This window comes from Chelonia mydas, chromosome 14 (assembly GCF_015237465.2).
Source record: "Chelonia mydas isolate rCheMyd1 chromosome 14, rCheMyd1.pri.v2, whole genome shotgun sequence".
Classification (NCBI taxonomy): domain Eukaryota; kingdom Metazoa; phylum Chordata; order Testudines; family Cheloniidae; genus Chelonia; species Chelonia mydas.
In genome coordinates this window covers 41,051,756-41,069,032 of record NC_051254.2, presented here as the reverse complement: position 1 = coordinate 41,069,032, position 17,277 = coordinate 41,051,756, and the positions used below count along the sequence as shown (strand labels likewise).

Here is a 17,277-nt window from a genome sequence, read left to right as displayed (position 1 = left end):
TCATTTTCTTTGGAGCACCTGGCATTAGCCACTGTCAGAAGACAGGATACTGGGTTAGATGGATCTTTGGTCTGACCCAGTACGGCCGTTCTTATGTTCTGGCTCAAACCAGGCAGCAAATGGGATCTAAGAAGCCATTATGTCAGCTGGAGATCACCAGAATGCAGCAGCTCTCTGGCCACATCTCCACAGCCCCTATATCACCCTCTGTGCCAAGGGGAATAGAGACATCTATGCCCGCTCTGCCTATGGTACCGTTATGAGTATCTCACAATCTCTGTTGTATTTCTCTTCACAACACCCCTGTGATGTAGGACGATGCTGTTTTCTCTATTTTACAGATTGGGAATGGAGAGACAGAGAGGCTAAGTGACTCGCCCAAGGTTACACAGGAAGCACGTGTCAGAGCAGGGAATTGAACGCAGATTCCTGAAGTTCTACACTAACAACTTCATTCCTGGACCGTTCTTCCTCTATGCCAGCCACTGGCTCCCCCATGCCAACGTATTCTCAGCTGCACAGTGGGGGCAACTTGATGGACGGACACTTTGCGCTGTTGCACGAAGGAGCCATATAGAGGGCTGAGAATCTGGCCCAGGTGATATAGTCCTATGGATGTATTAATGAGGCTGGAGATTTCAGCTCTTTCAGATGCAAGATGATTATAAGGAGGATAAAAAAAAAATAAACGTAACCTCAGCCTCATCAGTGAAAAGGCACAGGTGAAAAACAGCCAAAGCCTGCAATCTGTCTCCATAGCACCTGTATGTTTCACTAGCGTCGGTTACACCAGGGCAGTTCCTCCTTGAGAGCGATTGACTCAGGCTCTTTGCAAACTCAGGCAGGTATCCCTGCATTGGTTACACTGGAGTCACTTCCCCCATTCACAGCAATTAGCAGAGGCTCTTTTGCAGACTAAGGCAGTGTTAAACTCGTTGCAGATCCCCCCCTTTCAGCGCACTTGGCTCAGGCTCTCTGCAGGTTCAGGCAGACATTGCAGTGTTGGTTACTCTTGGGGCAGTTCCTCTCAGAGCAATTATCTCAAGCTCTTGCACACATCACTCAGGTCACCTTTTCAAGCTTTTCTTCCCAACCATGAGAGGTAGAGATCTACTCTTTTTTTTAAATGAAGGTTGAGATTCTGCTCTAATCACATGACTCCGGAAACTGGGGCTGGGCCTTTAGTTTCTAGGTCTTAATAATCCCCGTGGTTCCTCCAGTTATCTCTCACATCTTCTCCAATCAAGCCCTCCCACCCCTTTTTCTCACTCGCTGTCCCATTCTGAGGCCCTATGTAGATTTCTCTCCCACAACAACATCCTTGGCCTATACCACAATGGTTCTGTTTATCAAGAGTATGCAGAGTGCAGGGGGTCCTTTGCAAAGTGTTTCTGAAACCAGAGCACTTTTTTGACACGTTTTTGCAAGCAGGCAGAACAGCAGTGGCTTGAGATCACACAGGAAAAGAAAGAATGAAGCAAGTTGCTGGTCAAGGCAGCATTTCATCACCTCGCGGCTTCTGCGGTGCAGATTTTCCATTAGACAAATAGGCCTGAAGCCGGAGAATTCGGGGCTGCTCTAAAAATAAATCGCTCTGGCTTAAAGCAAAATCTTCCCCCAGTTCACATGCATCTGGGGGAAGGCGGGGGAGATGACCAGGGGTTTCAGCAATACGTGGGACTAGAAATTCTGTTCTATTCCATATAGGTTCTTATACCATGCTCATCACCATAGCATTTGAGCATCTTCCAGTCGTGCATTAAGCAACATGACTAACATCCGTCACACTTGTTTGTTCTCTCACCCTGTCCCCAGGGGGAAAATTGGGTGCACCGGAGTCATGTATTTAAATTAGAGAAGGCCACTCAAAGAGGCGCTCCTTGCCCTTGGAGCAGAAGGTGGGGCGGTTTGGGAAGGTCCTTTGTTCCTGGGAGAATTCACGGCAGTCTGGAGAGAGTTCTGTCTCCTGCACGGGTGAGCTTTCCCCTTATTTTAGAGTCCAGTCGGCCCAGAAGACCAAAGTTATCGCCCATGGTTTTCACCCCAGAGGTGTAGACCCATTCGGAGATCCTGGGCCCAGGCCACGGAGCGCCTTGACGATCAGGACCAGAAAGAGCTTTGGCTTCCTAGAAGAATGGATCGAGCTTTGTCGGTGAGGCACAGAGGTGTCTGAGCCTTAGGCATTAAGATGTGTTTGTGAATGAATTGAATGCTCCTGGGGTAGGAGGGCCTCCTGGATCTGGCACAGTCTGCTGCTGTCCTGGGGTGTTTCAGAGAATGATTTAATAGCTTCGTAGATTTCAAGGCCAGAGGGGACCTTTATGACCATCTAGTCTGACCTCCTGGATCATAGGCACCGAATCCGTGGGTGCTCCGGGGCTGGAGCACCCATGGAGAGAAATACGGGGTGCTCTACACCCAGCGGCAGCCCTGCAGGTCAGCGCCTCCCCCTCCCGCAGCGCCTCCGCCTGCTGGCGGTCAGCTGTTCCATGGCGTGCAGGGAGTGCTCGGTGGAGGGTGCGGGGCAGGGCAGGAAAGGCGGGCCGGGGCAGGAAGAAGCAGGGCGGGGCAGGAAGAAGCGGGGACGGGGTGGAGTGGGGGGGCGTGGCCTGGGGCAGAGCAGGGGTTGAGCATCCCCCCGGAAAATCACACAGTCGGCGCCTGTGCCCCAGATATTATTAATTATCTATTGTCCCATAGCACCTAGGAGCCCTAGGCATGGACCAGGGCCCCCACCACGCAATGGCACATTATTGGGCCTATTATGGAAGCCTCTAGAAGCCCCAGTCATGGATCACACCCTGTTCTGTTGGACACTAGGTGTATTACATTAGGTGTATTACAGGAGCACCTAGAAGCCCCGGAGTATTTTCTACACTGCAAAAAAAGACCCACGGATGTGAGTCTCAGAGCCCAGCTTCACGGTGCTCAAGTCCCAGGGCTAAAAATAGCAGTGTGGATGTTTGGGCTCAGGCTGTAACAACCTGGGGTCTCAGAGCCCAGATTCCGTCCTGAGCCCGAAGGTCTGCTCCGTTATTTTTAGCCGGTAGCGCAAGCCCGAGTCAGGAGATCTGGGCTCTGCCACTCACTGGCACTGTTTTTTTGTTTGCTGTGTAGACATACCCCCAGTTGTGGAGGAGGACCAGTTGTGTTAGGCGCCGTACAAACACAGATCAAAAGATGGTCCCTGTCACAAAGAGTATAAAAAAAAAGACAATCGATGGATACAGACAGACAGACGTGAGCATGAGGAAACAATGCGACGCTGCTGGCCAGCATGACAGGTCCGAGCACACCAGCAGCGTTCCCGCATCAAGCCCATAACTTTGGCGGGAACTAGCAGGCACCGAGAGGAGGAGACTTAAAAAACAATAATGTGTAGGTCTGTTTATTTGCCTTCTGGTGTTGGAGCGTTTAGGGGTCTCATCTTCAAGCTTTTCTCTCCAATCATAAGGGCCAGAAAATTAGAGTTGAGATTCTTGAGGAATAACATGACTCCAGGAGTTGGGGTTTTAAGAAACACACCAAATATTGCACAATTAATTCATGAGCTGGCAACACTGAGTATCTAAAATGTTATCGATTCCTAGATTATCGGGCCAGAGTGGGCCACCAGAATCATCTAGTCTGATGTCCTGCATCTCTCAGGCTGTAGGACTTTCCCAAAATAATTCCTGTTTGACTAGAGCATTTTAGAAAAACATCCAGTCTTGATTTAAAAATCGCCAGTGATGGGAATCCACAACTGCCCTTTGGTAAATTGAACCACTGTTAAAATTGTATACCTTATTTTCAGTTTGAATTTGTACAGTTTCAACTTCCAGCCATTGGATATTGTTTTGATGGAGTTTTGGTGAAACGTCATTGAAATTGGTGGGCACAATAGATTGGTGGGCACAATTTATTCAATCAGAATAAATGTAAAAAGCAATTAAGCTTCTTCTTGGAGTGAGATAGCTGAAAGAATAGGAGCCACCACCCAAAACACAGGCCATATGCAAGGCCTCTCAGAAACTGAGTTGCTTATGTGGATGGGTTTTGGTGAGTGTTGGCCGATTGAGAGATGTGTCTGGGAGTAGTAACATGCAGCAGCAGCCAAGCAGACAGCAAGATCAGGACTGGAAATGTGTCCCTGAAAGCAAGCAAAGTGAGAGAGCTTTTTGGGCAGAGTGAGGGCCAGAAAGAGGCTTGGAACTGTGCATAAAGAAACTTCCTCCTGTTGTTTGATTCTTGCTGAGTTCTGGGAAAACAGGATATCGTGAACAGGCTATGTAAATACAGAGGATTGAATCAAAGACATCCCTTGCTCGTCATCAGTCTCTCTTAACCAAAACAACCTGCAAGGCCTTGAATATTGGGTAACCACTCGGGCTAAAAGGGGTAACAATCTCATCTGATTTTGCCGATTCCCCTACCAAGATTATTTAGCTCTGTTTTAGCATTTTGTAGGAAAAACTGTGTAAAAAATATCGCTGTTTTCTATCTCCTTACCAGAAAAGGTCAAAACCACAGATATCCGGCTGGTAGCTGATTTGCTGTTCAGAGGAGGAGGCTGGGTTTGCTGCAATGGATGAAAAATTCAGCTTCTGTTTTTTGGTCGTCTGTTTTTGCAATCAACTGGTCAATAATCAATCAAGAGGTTGACAAGCTGTTCTGAGGAAAGGTGGTCCCCAGCGGTTAGCGCATGAGCCTAGAATGTGGACAACCAGTGTTCAAGTCCTTTCTCTGCTATGGTAACTCATTTGGTGTCTCTGTGCCTCAAGTTCCCCGCTTTGAAATAGGGCTCATAGTACTGCCCTGTTTCAGAGGGGCATAAAATGAGTATGAGGGGCTCAGATACTATAGTTACGGGGCCATTAAGATACACAGATGGGACGCTGCAGATCTGTTACCCATTGGGGAGGTCCTGGGAACCTGATCATTTAACTTTCTGGCTGTTACGACCAGAAATTTGCATCCCAAGTTAAAGTCACCACCCTCACAATGCAGCAGGGGGCATTGCCATAGAGCGTGGGAAAGGAGACTTCACCAAAGCTATTCCATCTCTACACACCAATGCAAGGATCTGATGCTCCCAAATCTGTGGGGGAAAAGGGTAGGTGGCCATTTCTAGATTCAAGATGGCCGCCCACCCCGCTGGCGCCAATTCTCACTGGAAACTTTATCGCCGCATCCATTTCTTGCCTCTGGACCATTCAGAGCTGCTTCTGCCAACGCAGCATGGGGCACGACAGGCCAACGCATCAGTGTCTTTATCGTAACTCCAGTCGCCCAAGTTCCTCCGGGTCTGTAGCATTTAAGGTTCACCTGGGCTGAGAATGTTCAGCCAGCAACCTTAATTTATGAGGGAAGACCACAGAGCAGCAATAGGAAAGAAATTCAGTGGCCACCCCGAATGACGCTACTTCCTGATGTTGGGTGTGTCGGCTGGCTTAGTTCATACATAGCTAGACAGTTGTCTTTGCACAACGCTATCGGGTGGGTGTTTTTGCCTCCTCCGGTACATGCCATGGCTGGGGAGATAGTGTATGCTGATTTAAACCTTCCTGGGGCCAGGCTGTCACCTTCATCTAAAGCTCACAGTAAGTGGGGGTTGATTGCCTAGTTTGCTGCCAAAATTGGGAGGATTTTAGCTGGGATCCCAGTTTTCTAATACCTGGTGAGTGCGAAGAGACATTTGGAGTAGCAGTAGACTCTTGTAAAATATGTTTTATACTTTCTTTTGGGAAAGATACAGGGTAACAAAGGTACTTAAGGGGCATAGGGCTGGATTTTTAAAACTATTTGAGTAGGTGAATTTTCCACAGCACCTAGATTCCTACCACCCATTAATTTCAATGGGTCTTAAAAGCACCTGGTTGCTTTTGTATATCCCACTATGCTCGTAAATACCTTTAAAAATTTTGCCCTTAGAGGCCAAAATCTCATTGATTTTTAATTCGATGTAGATGCCTTTCTCTCTTAGGAACTATTGAAAACTTCACCCGGTTTATTCGCAGGCTACTTGTAGGTTTGTTGTTTCTCTCTCATAGACAGTCTCTGTTTGTTCGTTCTGTGTTGTTTTCCTGCATCTCAGATAGAAGCGATCTAGACTGAGGGTGCATGTTTTGCGCTTTGGGTGTGAAAAACCTGACCATTGGGTTGGTTGGCTTGATGTAATTTGGGGAAGGAACACTGGCTTGTGCCTAAGACACTGGAGTGGGACTTGAGAAGAGACCTGTGTTCTCCCACGCACTCCCTGTACAACCTGCGCTAGGCACTTAAATGGTAAAGTTTTCAAAAATGCCAATAAATCGCATTTTCAAAGTGACTCAGCAGCCAAGTCCCACTGTCTACCAATAAGGCTTAAGCTCCTAAGTCACTTTGAAAGTCAACAGGACTTGGACTCCAAAGCCATTTAGGCTCCTGCAAAAACTTTTAACCTTTATCTCTCTCTGCCTCAGTTTCTTCATCTGTCAAATGGGAGGGATTGACAAGACATAATGGACAAGACATAATAGGTGGATGAGAAAGAAGCAGGTTGGGGATGGGGTAGTAATAAAGACACTATAGGATGTTAAACAGAGTAACTGATACTACGTGGGGTAATTGAAACTGCAACCAGCGGGGGCTATGTAAGCACCTCGTTAGCCAGGTGTGTAATCGTTGTGCGAGCTCTCAGAAGACAAAATAACCAGGTAACCACCCAATTTCCTCACATTTAATCAAACAGGGAATGTTCTAGAATCCCCTCAGTGCCCGCGCTGGCATGGGGTCGTTCTGAAGGTCGGGGGCGCCGGGGTCATCATCCTGCTGGTGATGGTAGCCGTGCTGAGTGCTTGGGGTAAGTCGCTCCAGGACATTTATTCAGCTGTGTGAGTCTCCTGCAGGCAAAATGCACCACGCTGAAGTCAATGGGGCTACTCGTTTGAGTAAAGACACGTCTGTTTGTAAGATCAAAGCCCCTAACGTTATTTTAACAGAGGATTTTTTTGTGGGGACAATGAGTGCGTGCGATGCAGTGTGATGCAGTGGCTGTCGCCCAGAGAGCTCGCTTAGCCTTTTCTTATATTCAGCAGTAACGCAAGGAAGCTACAGGCCTGTGTCCTGTCAGACATGAGCTTGAGTAAGTTAGCAGAAGCATAGTTGAGTAGAAGTGGTCCGTGGCCCTTGGCATAGATGAATGGGGAACTAGGAACAGCTTGCACAATAGCAGGAGTTGGAACCTCAGGGAACATTGAAGTGATACTGGGCTGGGACATTTTAGGATAGAATCATGGGGCAGATGTCTAACCACAAACTCGCTTGAGAAACAGGGGACGTATAGGATAATGAGTTAAATGGCATTAATAGGTTAACCTATAGGATAAGGGCACCCCAACAGTATGAGGGTGAGGAAGTTAGATTTGGACATGGAAGGCTGGCTGATAGTGCTCCGGCCCTATGTGATGGGGCCACTCACCTCTCGTGAGCACCCGTGCCGGCCGGGCGTGTTTGCCCCTGCACTCTGTTTCACATTACCTGTGGTGGCTTCTCACGGTGCCCTCTGTAACGTCTCGGTCTGGCACCCTGTCTCGGGACTCAGTGAGTCTAACAGGGCCTATCGCGGTACCTTGATTAGCCTCAGCCCCTCCTGGGCTAACTTCCAATGGTGCCCGCTCTGTTACAGAGCAGTGTACCAGGGCCCCTGCCTGGTGACTCTTTGCTCCATAGAGAGCCCTTCTGACCCCAGCTTTCCAGCTGAGTCACTAGTTAAGTTCGACCCTTCTCCCTTTCTGGGGTTAACACAGTTCAATTAAATGCTGACCCTCCCCGTGCCTCAGTTTCCCCTCTATTGTGTGATCTCGAGCATCTCATTTCCCCTCTTTCTGCCTCCCTTCCCCTCCTATCCTCTGTCTGGTCTATGTACTGTCAGGTGTTCAAGGCAGAGGCTGTGTCTGCATTGCATAGCACAGCAGAAGGCCAATATCACTCTGAGTGCTACTGTAACACAAATAATGCGTTTTCTTGTTCAGCTGTAAATCCAGTCTGTCTGCCAGGTGAACTGTGTGATATGTCCTCATCCCCAACAGGCAGGGCAAAGTGTTACATGGACCAGACGCAGCTGTGGGCTTGGCGCATTAATCTCACATCATCTGCCATAATGAAGGAGGCTTTCTCCAGAGCAGATCAAAACATTTTTAATATAAAAAGGACTTTTTAAAACCCATTTTCCCCTGTTTTTAAAAACTTTTTGATGAAACTGAAAACAAAATAAAAAATAGCCTTTTTTCTCCCCATTTTTGGGTTGTTTGGGTTTTTTCTCCCTTCCCTTTTTTATTCTTTTTCATTTATCCATTTGCTGATATTTTCATGAAATTTTTCAGATTATTTTTTCTGACCTTTTTCATTTATCATTTTTATCCTGGTTTTTTCCATCTTTCCTCTTTAACCTTTTTTTTCTTTCTTCTTTTCCTTTTCTAATCACTCTCAGGTAATGCCCTGTGTTGTTGAGGGTTTGGGGGTTGGGGTTTTTTTTTTTTTCCATTTTTCGTTTCTTTTCACTTTGCAACTTTTGAAAACTTACAGGGTGGCAAACAGAAAAATGAGAAAACCGTGGCCAGCATTTGTTCTGTTGCATTCAGTGGCAAAATGGGGGGAAAGGCAAAAGGGGGAAGGAGAAAAAATTTAAAAAAAAAGGGGAGGAAAATAAAAATTTGAAAACAAACATTTTGATGGAAAACATTCAAACCATGAAATAATATTTCATTTGGAAACCTGAACAAATCTAACTTTGATGGGGTTTTTTTTTTCATTTTTCAACCAGCTTGCTTTCTCTCCAATCCTCTTTTCTTTCAGCTCCCTGTAAATTTACCTTTATACCAACATTACTATAGCCACACTATATCCTAACCCTAACCCTTTAGTTAGTTCAGTGTAAGTCTATCTGTAGACCAGGCCAGAGTCACTGATCTGTCACAACCCCACGCTCTGTCTCTCCTAAGCAATAAGCAGTAACGATCCTTCCCACGGATGCTGTGCTGAAGTTTTTCAGGGCTTCTCTAATAAAGGACCAGCCTTGAAGAGCGACGGTGTCACTCAGGGAACCAGAAGTGGAAGAGAATGCAACGCCGGCCTGGAGGACTTCTTTTTTCGTCTGAAGCAGAGTCTGTGTGATCCGGCCCAGATAAGCTCAGCAGGTAACATTCAGTTCATTGTGGCACGTGTCACACCTGCATCTAAGGGACTGCTGTCTGACCCATTCACCACTGTGCTGCGGGGGGGACCTGTCTATAGGATTTCTCCCTCCCATCTACATCCACTGTGTTAGTACAATTCAATGGTTCAATGTAAACTATGCGCCTCTGTCTGGTGGCTGGCGAGACAGGGTGGGGAAGGTGATATCTTTTATTGGACCAACTTCTGTTGGTGAAAGAGACAAGCTTTTGGGCTACACAGAGCTCTTCCTCGGGGCTGGGAAAGGTACTCTTGAGAGCATGTCGACAGTGCAGTAAAACACCCGGGGCTGGCCCATTTTAGCTGACTTGATCTCATGCGGCTCAGGCTTTGGGGCTATAAAATTACGGCGTAGATATCTGGGCTTGAGTCAGCTGGCACAGGTCAGCTGTGGGTGTTTTATCGCAGCGTAGACATCCCCAGAGTGTCACAGCTAAATGCCAGGCAGAACAGATTGTTTAGCACAAGTAAACACATCTTGTTAGAGACCGTTCAAGGTGAAGTGGTTGGTTAACACCTCTGCAGTCGTAGGACAAAAAAGAGTTACAGCTTCTTGTAATAAACCATAAATCCAGTCTCTTTACGAAGACCAGGGGTTTTAGTGTTCAGCCAGGTTTTGAATTTAAGCTCCCAGGCTCGTCTTTTGAAGGTGTCCTGCTGGTTTCCTTTGAGGACGAGGACAGAGAAATGGCAGATATAGAGCAGTCGCTCGGTGAAAAGCATTCGCCGACAGGTGATGTGGTGTTTTTGTCTTTTATCACTTTCCTGTGTGAGTTCATTCAAGAGCATAGCGATTGTGTGGTTTCACCCATTCTTTTGAATGCAGGGTGTAGGGCACAGGATGAGACAAACCACATGTGGCGACAGGCCTGTGCCGGCCTCGTGGATCTTGAAAGGGGTGTTGTGGGGGTGTTGATCACCCTAGCAGGGGAGAGGAGGCTGCAGGTTTTGTGCCTGTTGTTATGGCAACAGGTCTCTCTACATATCACGCAGGCTATGCTGAGAGCTTGTGCCACACGCTCTCAGAGAAACTGCGAAACCACCTGATCAACATCCTCTACAGCAAACAGGGAAAGATTAAGAATGAGCTCTCAGAACTGGATACTCAATTAATTAGCCTCTTACAGTTGGTATGGCTACTTCCACCTTTTCAGGTTCTCGGTATGTATATATATCTTCATACTGCATGTTCTATCCATGCATCCGATGCAGTGAGCTGTAGCCCACGAAAGCTTATGCTCAAATAAATTGGTTAGTCCCTAAGGTGCCACAGGGACTCCTGGTCCATGAAAGAGTCAAGGCCAGCTACCAGGGGAGGGCAGTGTGATGGAGCTGCAAAGCTGGATACTACAACTCCCATCAGCCCCCTCACCTCTGTATAGCCCCTTCCTCTTGGCCAAGCAGGGACTATATAACATCCCCCAAATTGCGCTGCTCCTACCCGCCCCCCCAGGGAGGGGGCAAGGTTCTGGCCCAGGGAGTGGCCAGGTTCTGTTTGAAAAGGGGGAGCCACGTGGCAGCAGGAGAGAAGCCCCAGGAACTGTGGGCAGAGCCACCCGTGGAACAAGCTGGGCCGGCCGGACATCACAGCTGGGTGCAGGCCTGTGCGGGGCTCATGGGGGAGCAGCCGCGGCTGGGCAGGGAACTGGTGCAAAGGGGCCTCAGGGAGAGACGCTACCTGAGCCTGGCTTGGGAACCCACAAACGCTTATCTGCTGGAGTAGAGGCTGGAGTGGAGCGGACAGCCCAGGCACTGGGGAAGAAGACCCTGCCTCTCAACCGGACGGCCCGAGGGACCCCCCCAGGGTCCGCTATTGCTCACGTTGAACTGTAACCACGGGTGCTGATTTTAATTTTTCCGGGTGGCTGTGCCACCCCACGCTCCGCCCTGAGGCCCCGCCCCCACTCCACCTGTTCCCACCCCTGCTCCTCCCCTTCCCCTAAGGCCCCCCCCCACTCCACCTCTTCCCACCCCCGCTATGCCCCCCTTCCCCCGAGCTCCTCCCGCAGCTGTGGCTGCTTTTGCCCTGGAGCCCTCACGGAGTCGGCGCCTATGACTGTAACTGTTTAAACCTCTGCACCGAGGCGACCTGCAACCTCTCCCCTTCCTGCCTAGTCAAATCCCCTTTCCCTGAGCCATGTGCCTGAGGGGTTATTGGCACCCACCGGGGCTAGCCCCTACATGGCCAGACTGCTGAAGTGCGGACAGAGCTTGCCTCCGAGATGCGATACATCGGGCACGCCACCGGCCTCCTAAGAGTTTGGGTCCAGAGTAACCCCAAAACTTACAGACCTACTTTAGCTCAAGTGGCGTGTGCTCTTAGCGCTGAAGGGCTGGGGTTCAGTTCCGCTTGAGGACCCGTGTCGGGGTGTGACTCTGGCCTATTCAACAGGGGAGGCGGCTTCCCGGCCCTTCCTCCCTCCCATCCAGAGCAACTGGGCTCTGAGGATTTTGGCAGGTTCCCCTGCTGTAGCTGCGCTGGGCCTTTTTCTCTGAGCCGTCCCCATTTCAGTTCAAGGACTTGGGAAGATGGTGGGTTAGCCAGGAGGGGAGAGCAGGCCAGCCCACAGAAAAAGGCTGCAGGGTCTAGCTCTGGGAGATTTCTCTGACTCCGCAGTGGACTGGAGGGAAAGAATTCCCCAGTGTTCAGAAACTTCAGAAGCATTAATGACCTCCGCCTCTTCCCACTGCCCCCCGCAGGTGGATCCGGGTGCAAACTCTGCCCCACGGAGTGGATGCTGCACAGGGACAAGTGCTTCTGGCTGTCTAAAGAGACTAAGGCCTGGAACGAGAGCCGTGATGACTGTTCAAGGAAGGGGTCTCAAATGCTGGTGCTCCAGGACTGGGAACAGATGGTAACGTACATTTTATGTCAGGGGCACAGAGAGAACCGTTCGTCATGTCTCTGTTCTCTTTGTTACGTGTCTCTATACAGCGGTTCTCAAACGTCATTGCATCACGACCCCCTTCTGACAACGAAAATTACTACTTGACCTCGGACGGGGGAGTGGGGATGGAGTTGGAGCCCAAGTCTTCCTGCCCTGGGCAGATGGGGGAGAGAAGCCCGAGCACTGCTGCCTGAGACTGAAGCCCTCGGGCCACAGCAAGTCATTAAAATGGGGTCGCAACCCATTTTGGGATCCTGCCTGACCCACGGTTTGAGAACCGCTGCATAACCTAGCACAATGGGGCCCAGGTAATTGATTGGGGCTCAAAAATAAAAGTCAAAAAGAGATTGGAAGCTAATGTGGATAATGAATATCCAGAGACATCAGTTAATGCTGGAAGAGCTTTGTACAGGATAGTAAACCTCCCGCTGCAGGGCTTAAGCCATTGATCTGTTAGAGATCTAGAATCTATCTACTAGAGATCAGGATGGGAACCAGTGTGGGGTGAGATCATCCTATGGCTGCTACTGCGGGGCTCTTACGCCTTCCTCTGAAGCAGCCAGTGCCGGCCACGGTGGGAGACAGGGCACTGGGCTAGATGGACCCTGCGTCTGATCCCATCTGGCCATTCCTGTGTTCCTAAATTCTACCAGAGCACAAATAACAATACTTATCTAAGTACCTGCCAGGCATCTCCATGAAAAGGTAATGGGTAAGAATGTGGTTCAAACCCGAGCAGTGAGTTACAGATATTTTGTTGACAGGTCAGCAGCTCAGAGAGCTTTGATTCTAGATCTAGCATGAATAATAATGTCATCATCATCATCATTGTTTATTTCCATTAAGGTAGCACAACTGGTGGGGCTCAATTAGGATGGGGGCCTTATTCTGTGGGGAGCTGGCTGTGCCCATCGGGAGACATGGTCCTTGAGCCAAAGAGTTTACAATCCAAATAGACCAGACTGTCAAACAAAGGCTCATGATCCCAATTTTACAAAGGGGAAACTGAGGCCCAGAGAAGTCGAGCAACTTTCTCCAGCACAGCGTGTTGTGCCGGTTTATTGCCGTTAGATTTTTCTGCACTGCAGCATCTCGGGGTCTGCCTAATACCATGTGCTGCTAACACTGGGGCAGAAATAAAAGACTTCTAGAACCATACCTTCAGCCAGACGCTTCTGTTGCAGGATTACCTGCAGCCTCTCATACCAGCTGGTCAAAGTGTTTGGATTGGATTAACATTCAACTCTTCACAGAGGAAGTGGACCTGGGCGGACGGTGCCCCTGTCAGTGAAGAACTGTGAGTGTCTCCCGAGTTTTACTATTTCATGTTTAGAAAATGCCTTGCCATGTAATTTGCTGGTTCAGCCCATGCAGAGTGTCCCACACCAGCTCCTCTGGGACTTGAAGCAGTTGAGAGACACAATGTAGGGCACTGGAACAAATTTCACGGTTGACTCAGCTGTCGTGATAATCTAAGACTGCTTTAGATGCCCACTCCTCAAACCGCGGCTTATTTAAGCCTTGCACCGGTAATGCTTTGTGGAAACTGTCCAGTTTAGGAATTTGAGCAAGATTATGCACTCTCCTGTTATCTTTACCAAGCTGCAAACTGCATTTTAAATGGTGGGTGGGCGCTAGTTATGTTTTTATGTATTTGCCTCCAGGTTGACCTGGAAATCCAAGGCATGGAGGTGGGGGGAGCAAAGGACAAGCAAAAGAGGGTCAATCACTTAAATGCCTGACCACTGAAATATACCTGTCCTAGACAAAAGCCTGTCTGCATTTCACGCTTCTCAGCTGCCTAGGGTTGCCAACTCTCCTGGACGCCATTGATGCAAAGGGGGACACTGTTGCGGCAAAATGGCGTCCGGTCCGGGAGAGTTGGGAACCCTATGACTGCTCCATGTGCCCTGAGCATGTGAAACAGTCACCCGGGACTGGAGGCTCTGACCTTCGGTACACTAGTGGCAGAGGGTGTGTTTAAACTACTCGCGCGAGTTGCAGGTTGCTAAGGCGGGTGGGCTGAGGGGCTCCACTTCCAAGAAGGGGTGGCGGACTGAGCGTGGGGGTGTCCAGGAAATGTGCCAGGGAGGCCAAGGGAGAAAACAGACCTGCAGCCTGCTGCATAGGCGCCGACTTCCCCTCTTTCCCCTGGGAGCTCAACGCCCCCCATCCCCATCCCCAGCCCCACTCCACCCCTTCCATGAGGCCCTACCCCTGCCCCACCAGCATCTCTACCCTTTCGCTCATGCAACCAATGGCACAGTTGCATTCAAATTAGCTGTAGAATAATCATGGTGATTGGCTGTCGTCACCTCTGAGATCACAACAGCCTAGGACTCTTGGCAGGACACCGCTACATGCCTTGCAGTCCCAGGGTGTAATTTGTCCTAATCGCTGAGAACTGAAAAATTGGACCGTAGTCATGAACAAACGGCAGCGAGGGTTGGACTGGGCGACTTTCTGACCAGAAAGAGCTCTGAGCCGTGCACGTAGCTGTCTCCATCACTGCACAGTGACGCTACAGCCATCCAGGCTTCAGTGTGAAGACAGACTATCCTGGAGCCTTACGACAGAGATTGAGAGTGATAATGCGAGGGTAAAATTCAAGTCAGAACAAAAAGAGGCAAAAGGAAAAGAAAAATACAAAGCAAAACATTTCAACCTTAGCAAAATACCAAGAATCTCAACGAAATCGATACAGTCCCACGGGACATTTCAATTCCGTCAGCATTTTCCAATGGGAAAACGTCCCCTTGGAAAAAATTTGGCCTGCTCCTCATAATAAGCCGTATCGCAGATACACTAGTAAAGCATGTCTAAGCGGGTAACATCCTCATTTGTTTCAGAGTAACAGCCGTGTTAGTCTGTATTCGCAAAAAGAAAAGGAGTACTTGTGGCACCTTAGAGACTAACCAATTTATTTGAGCATAAGCTTTCGTGAGCTACAGCTCACTTCATCGGATGCTCATTTGTGAATTAACACAGGCCTTACGACGACAGTGTTCCTTTGGGCTTCTTTGCCTAGTAATAGGGTGACCAGACGTCCCGAGAAAATCAGGACTGTCCCGATTTTTAGTTCTTTGTCCCGCGTCCCGACCGATGCACGGTCAGGATGCCATTTGTCCCGATATCGAGGCTCTGGCCGCTCTTTTTTTTTTTTTTGGCACTTCGGCAACTCCGCTCCGGCGGTATTTTTTGCTTCCCCCACGTGTCCCGGTATTTTGTCCGTTTCATCTGGTCACCCTACATAGTAACTAGAACTGAAAGGACTCAAAAACATAGCAGTAATTTACTGATTTAAGCTAAATTCAAGGAAGGCCTTCTTAGCAGGGCCGTCCTGACCCATACGCAAAGTACGCAGCTGCGTCGGGCACCAGGAAATTTGGGGCACCAAATTTCCTGGTGCCCTGTGCAGCTGAGTGCTACTCCAGGGCCTGTCCTGCCTCTACCCGCCCCTGTTCTGCCCCAGCCCCGCCCCTGAGGACTGCAGCAAGGGTCAGGCCTGCACTCACTTGCGGGAAGTGCAGCGACCTGGCTCCAGCCGCGCCACTGGTGAATGCTGGGGGGGAGGTTCCCCCGTTCCCCAAGGTAGCCCTGCCCCCCCCACGGAGGCCTGGGGCCCCACACCCCTCCCCCATGGAGGGGGGGGGCTGCATAGGGCCGCAGAATAGCTCGGGACGGCCCTGCTTCTTAGTCCTCAATAAAAGAGTCCCCAGGCAGACTTGCAGCAAGGTGTGAATGACAACTAATATCCTTATTTCCGTTCCGGTTCCTGTGTAGACAGGCCCTGGGTTGTTAAACTGAAGCGGTCAGGGCTCGAGTAGCAGGGCTGTACCTTTGCTTTCAGGACCAGATTGTGTCTCTTAGGCACAGAGCTACACTGGGTGTGCTACAGAGCTGAGTCCCCCGGGGGTGCACCCAGACGGGCATAATGGGGTCGTGTTGCTTAAGGTTTGGTAACATGGACACGGGTTCTCCAGGACCCCATCTGACCAGCCCATTTCCCACAATGGGTCTGTGGGGGAAAATACAGAGATGAAAGAAGAAACCACAACCTGACACCCCACGAGGAAGAGCTGCTACAGGCTCGTTCATCAACCTAAACAAACTGACTGTGACTTTCTGCTTCATTTCACAGGGTCCCAGGATTAAGTCAGGCTGAAGCGAACAGCTGTGGACACTTAGGAATGTCTAAGACTGAGTTTGAAATCTGCAGCAGTGAATTAAAATGGCTCTGCCAGAAAGCAGCTTTCCTGGTATAGACTGCGGCACGACTGAGCGGGAAAGTAAAAGGCCTTCAGTCTCTGAAACATCTACAGTATTTTCAGCTTTACTTATAATGTCGGATTGCTGCACATCTGGGGCCAGAGCTCAGGCTGGTGTGAATCAGCCACAGCTCCACCGGAGTCAAGGGGGCCAGACCCCCAGCTGACGTGCATCTGTGCCTTTGCCCACTAAAAAAAAAAAAGCAAATCCACCCACTGGGCCCTAATTGCCAGAGATTTTCCCCACTCTAGCCCCCCAGGAATAAAGAGGACACGCACCTCCCCCCCAGGGGTGGCAAAGCCAGGGAGCTAGTGCCCCTGCAAGGGAAATATTGCAACCTTGCACAATTGGCACACAGCTTGGGGGGCTGGAGAGTAAGAGTGGGACCAAGAAGGCTGGAACGGGCCTGGGAGCAGATAGGGACCAACCCTCCCAGCTTGGAGCCCCTTCCCCCCAAAATGCTAAGTCTCAGAACCTCGCTACACAATTCCTTCCTGTCTCCCTGCCCCCATCCCCAGGGAACCTCCACTTCCACCCCCACTTTGTTCCCCTTTAACCCAGCTTCCTCTAATATGCTTCCCCAACTAGCCATGTGACCAGTTAACCCTTTACAGGCTGCAACGCCTTTCCCTTGTTGCAGACCCCATCTGTGTGTCCTGGCTGGATGCATTGAACGTTCACTTCTATGGGAAAATAAACTTTTGTAAAAACATTATGTTGCTGTCCAGATTTTTATTTATTTACTGCTAATATTGTGAAGTGGGATAGAGGCCCTGAGATCAGGGCCTCATTGTGCCGGGCGCTGCCCAGACAATCAGCGAGACCCTGCCCCAGCTGAGATCAGGGCCTCATTGTGCCGGGCGCTGCCCAGACACACAGGGAGAGACAGACCCTGCCCCAGCTGAGATCAGGGCCTCATTGTGCC

At 49.7% G+C, this 17,277-nt stretch overlaps 1 protein-coding gene across 8 annotated transcripts; it reads left to right on the top strand.

The window, feature by feature from the left end:
- The first annotated feature begins 40 nt into the window (after positions 1–40).
- Positions 41–17,067, top strand: LOC102938292 (killer cell lectin-like receptor subfamily B member 1B allele B). Of its 8 annotated transcripts, XM_037915097.2 has the most exons (7): positions 41–2,152; positions 4,495–4,733; positions 6,713–6,823; positions 8,964–9,158; positions 11,896–12,050; positions 13,268–13,380; positions 16,225–17,067. In XM_037915097.2, the coding sequence occupies exons 2-7, from the start codon at positions 4,685–4,687 to the stop codon at positions 16,346–16,348; spliced, it is 747 nt and encodes a 248-aa protein (XP_037771025.1). In that variant the 5' UTR covers positions 41–2,152; positions 4,495–4,684; the 3' UTR covers positions 16,349–17,067. The 8 variants fall into 8 exon arrangements, 7 of the variants coding, with proteins under 7 accessions (XP_037771025.1, XP_043384192.1, XP_037771026.1 ...); XM_043528257.1 differs by lacking the exon at positions 41–2,152 and having other exon boundaries at positions 2,635–4,733; XM_037915098.2 differs by lacking the exon at positions 41–2,152 and having other exon boundaries at positions 2,638–4,733; positions 9,006–9,158.
- Positions 17,068–17,277: the final 210 nt, after the last annotated feature.

Excerpts from the sequence above, each read along its gene's own strand:
- LOC102938292 (XM_037915094.2), top strand. The coding sequence starts at position 5,396 with ATGACGCTACTTCCTGATGTTGGGTGTGTCGGCTGGCTTAGTTCATAC. Across the intron at positions 6,824-8,963 it reads AGCCGTGCTGAGTGCTTGGG|CAATAAGCAGTAACGATCCT; the intron begins GTAAGTCGCTCC and ends GTCTCTCCTAAG. Across the intron at positions 13,381-16,224 it reads GCCCCTGTCAGTGAAGAACT|GGTCCCAGGATTAAGTCAGG; the intron begins GTGAGTGTCTCC and ends TTCATTTCACAG.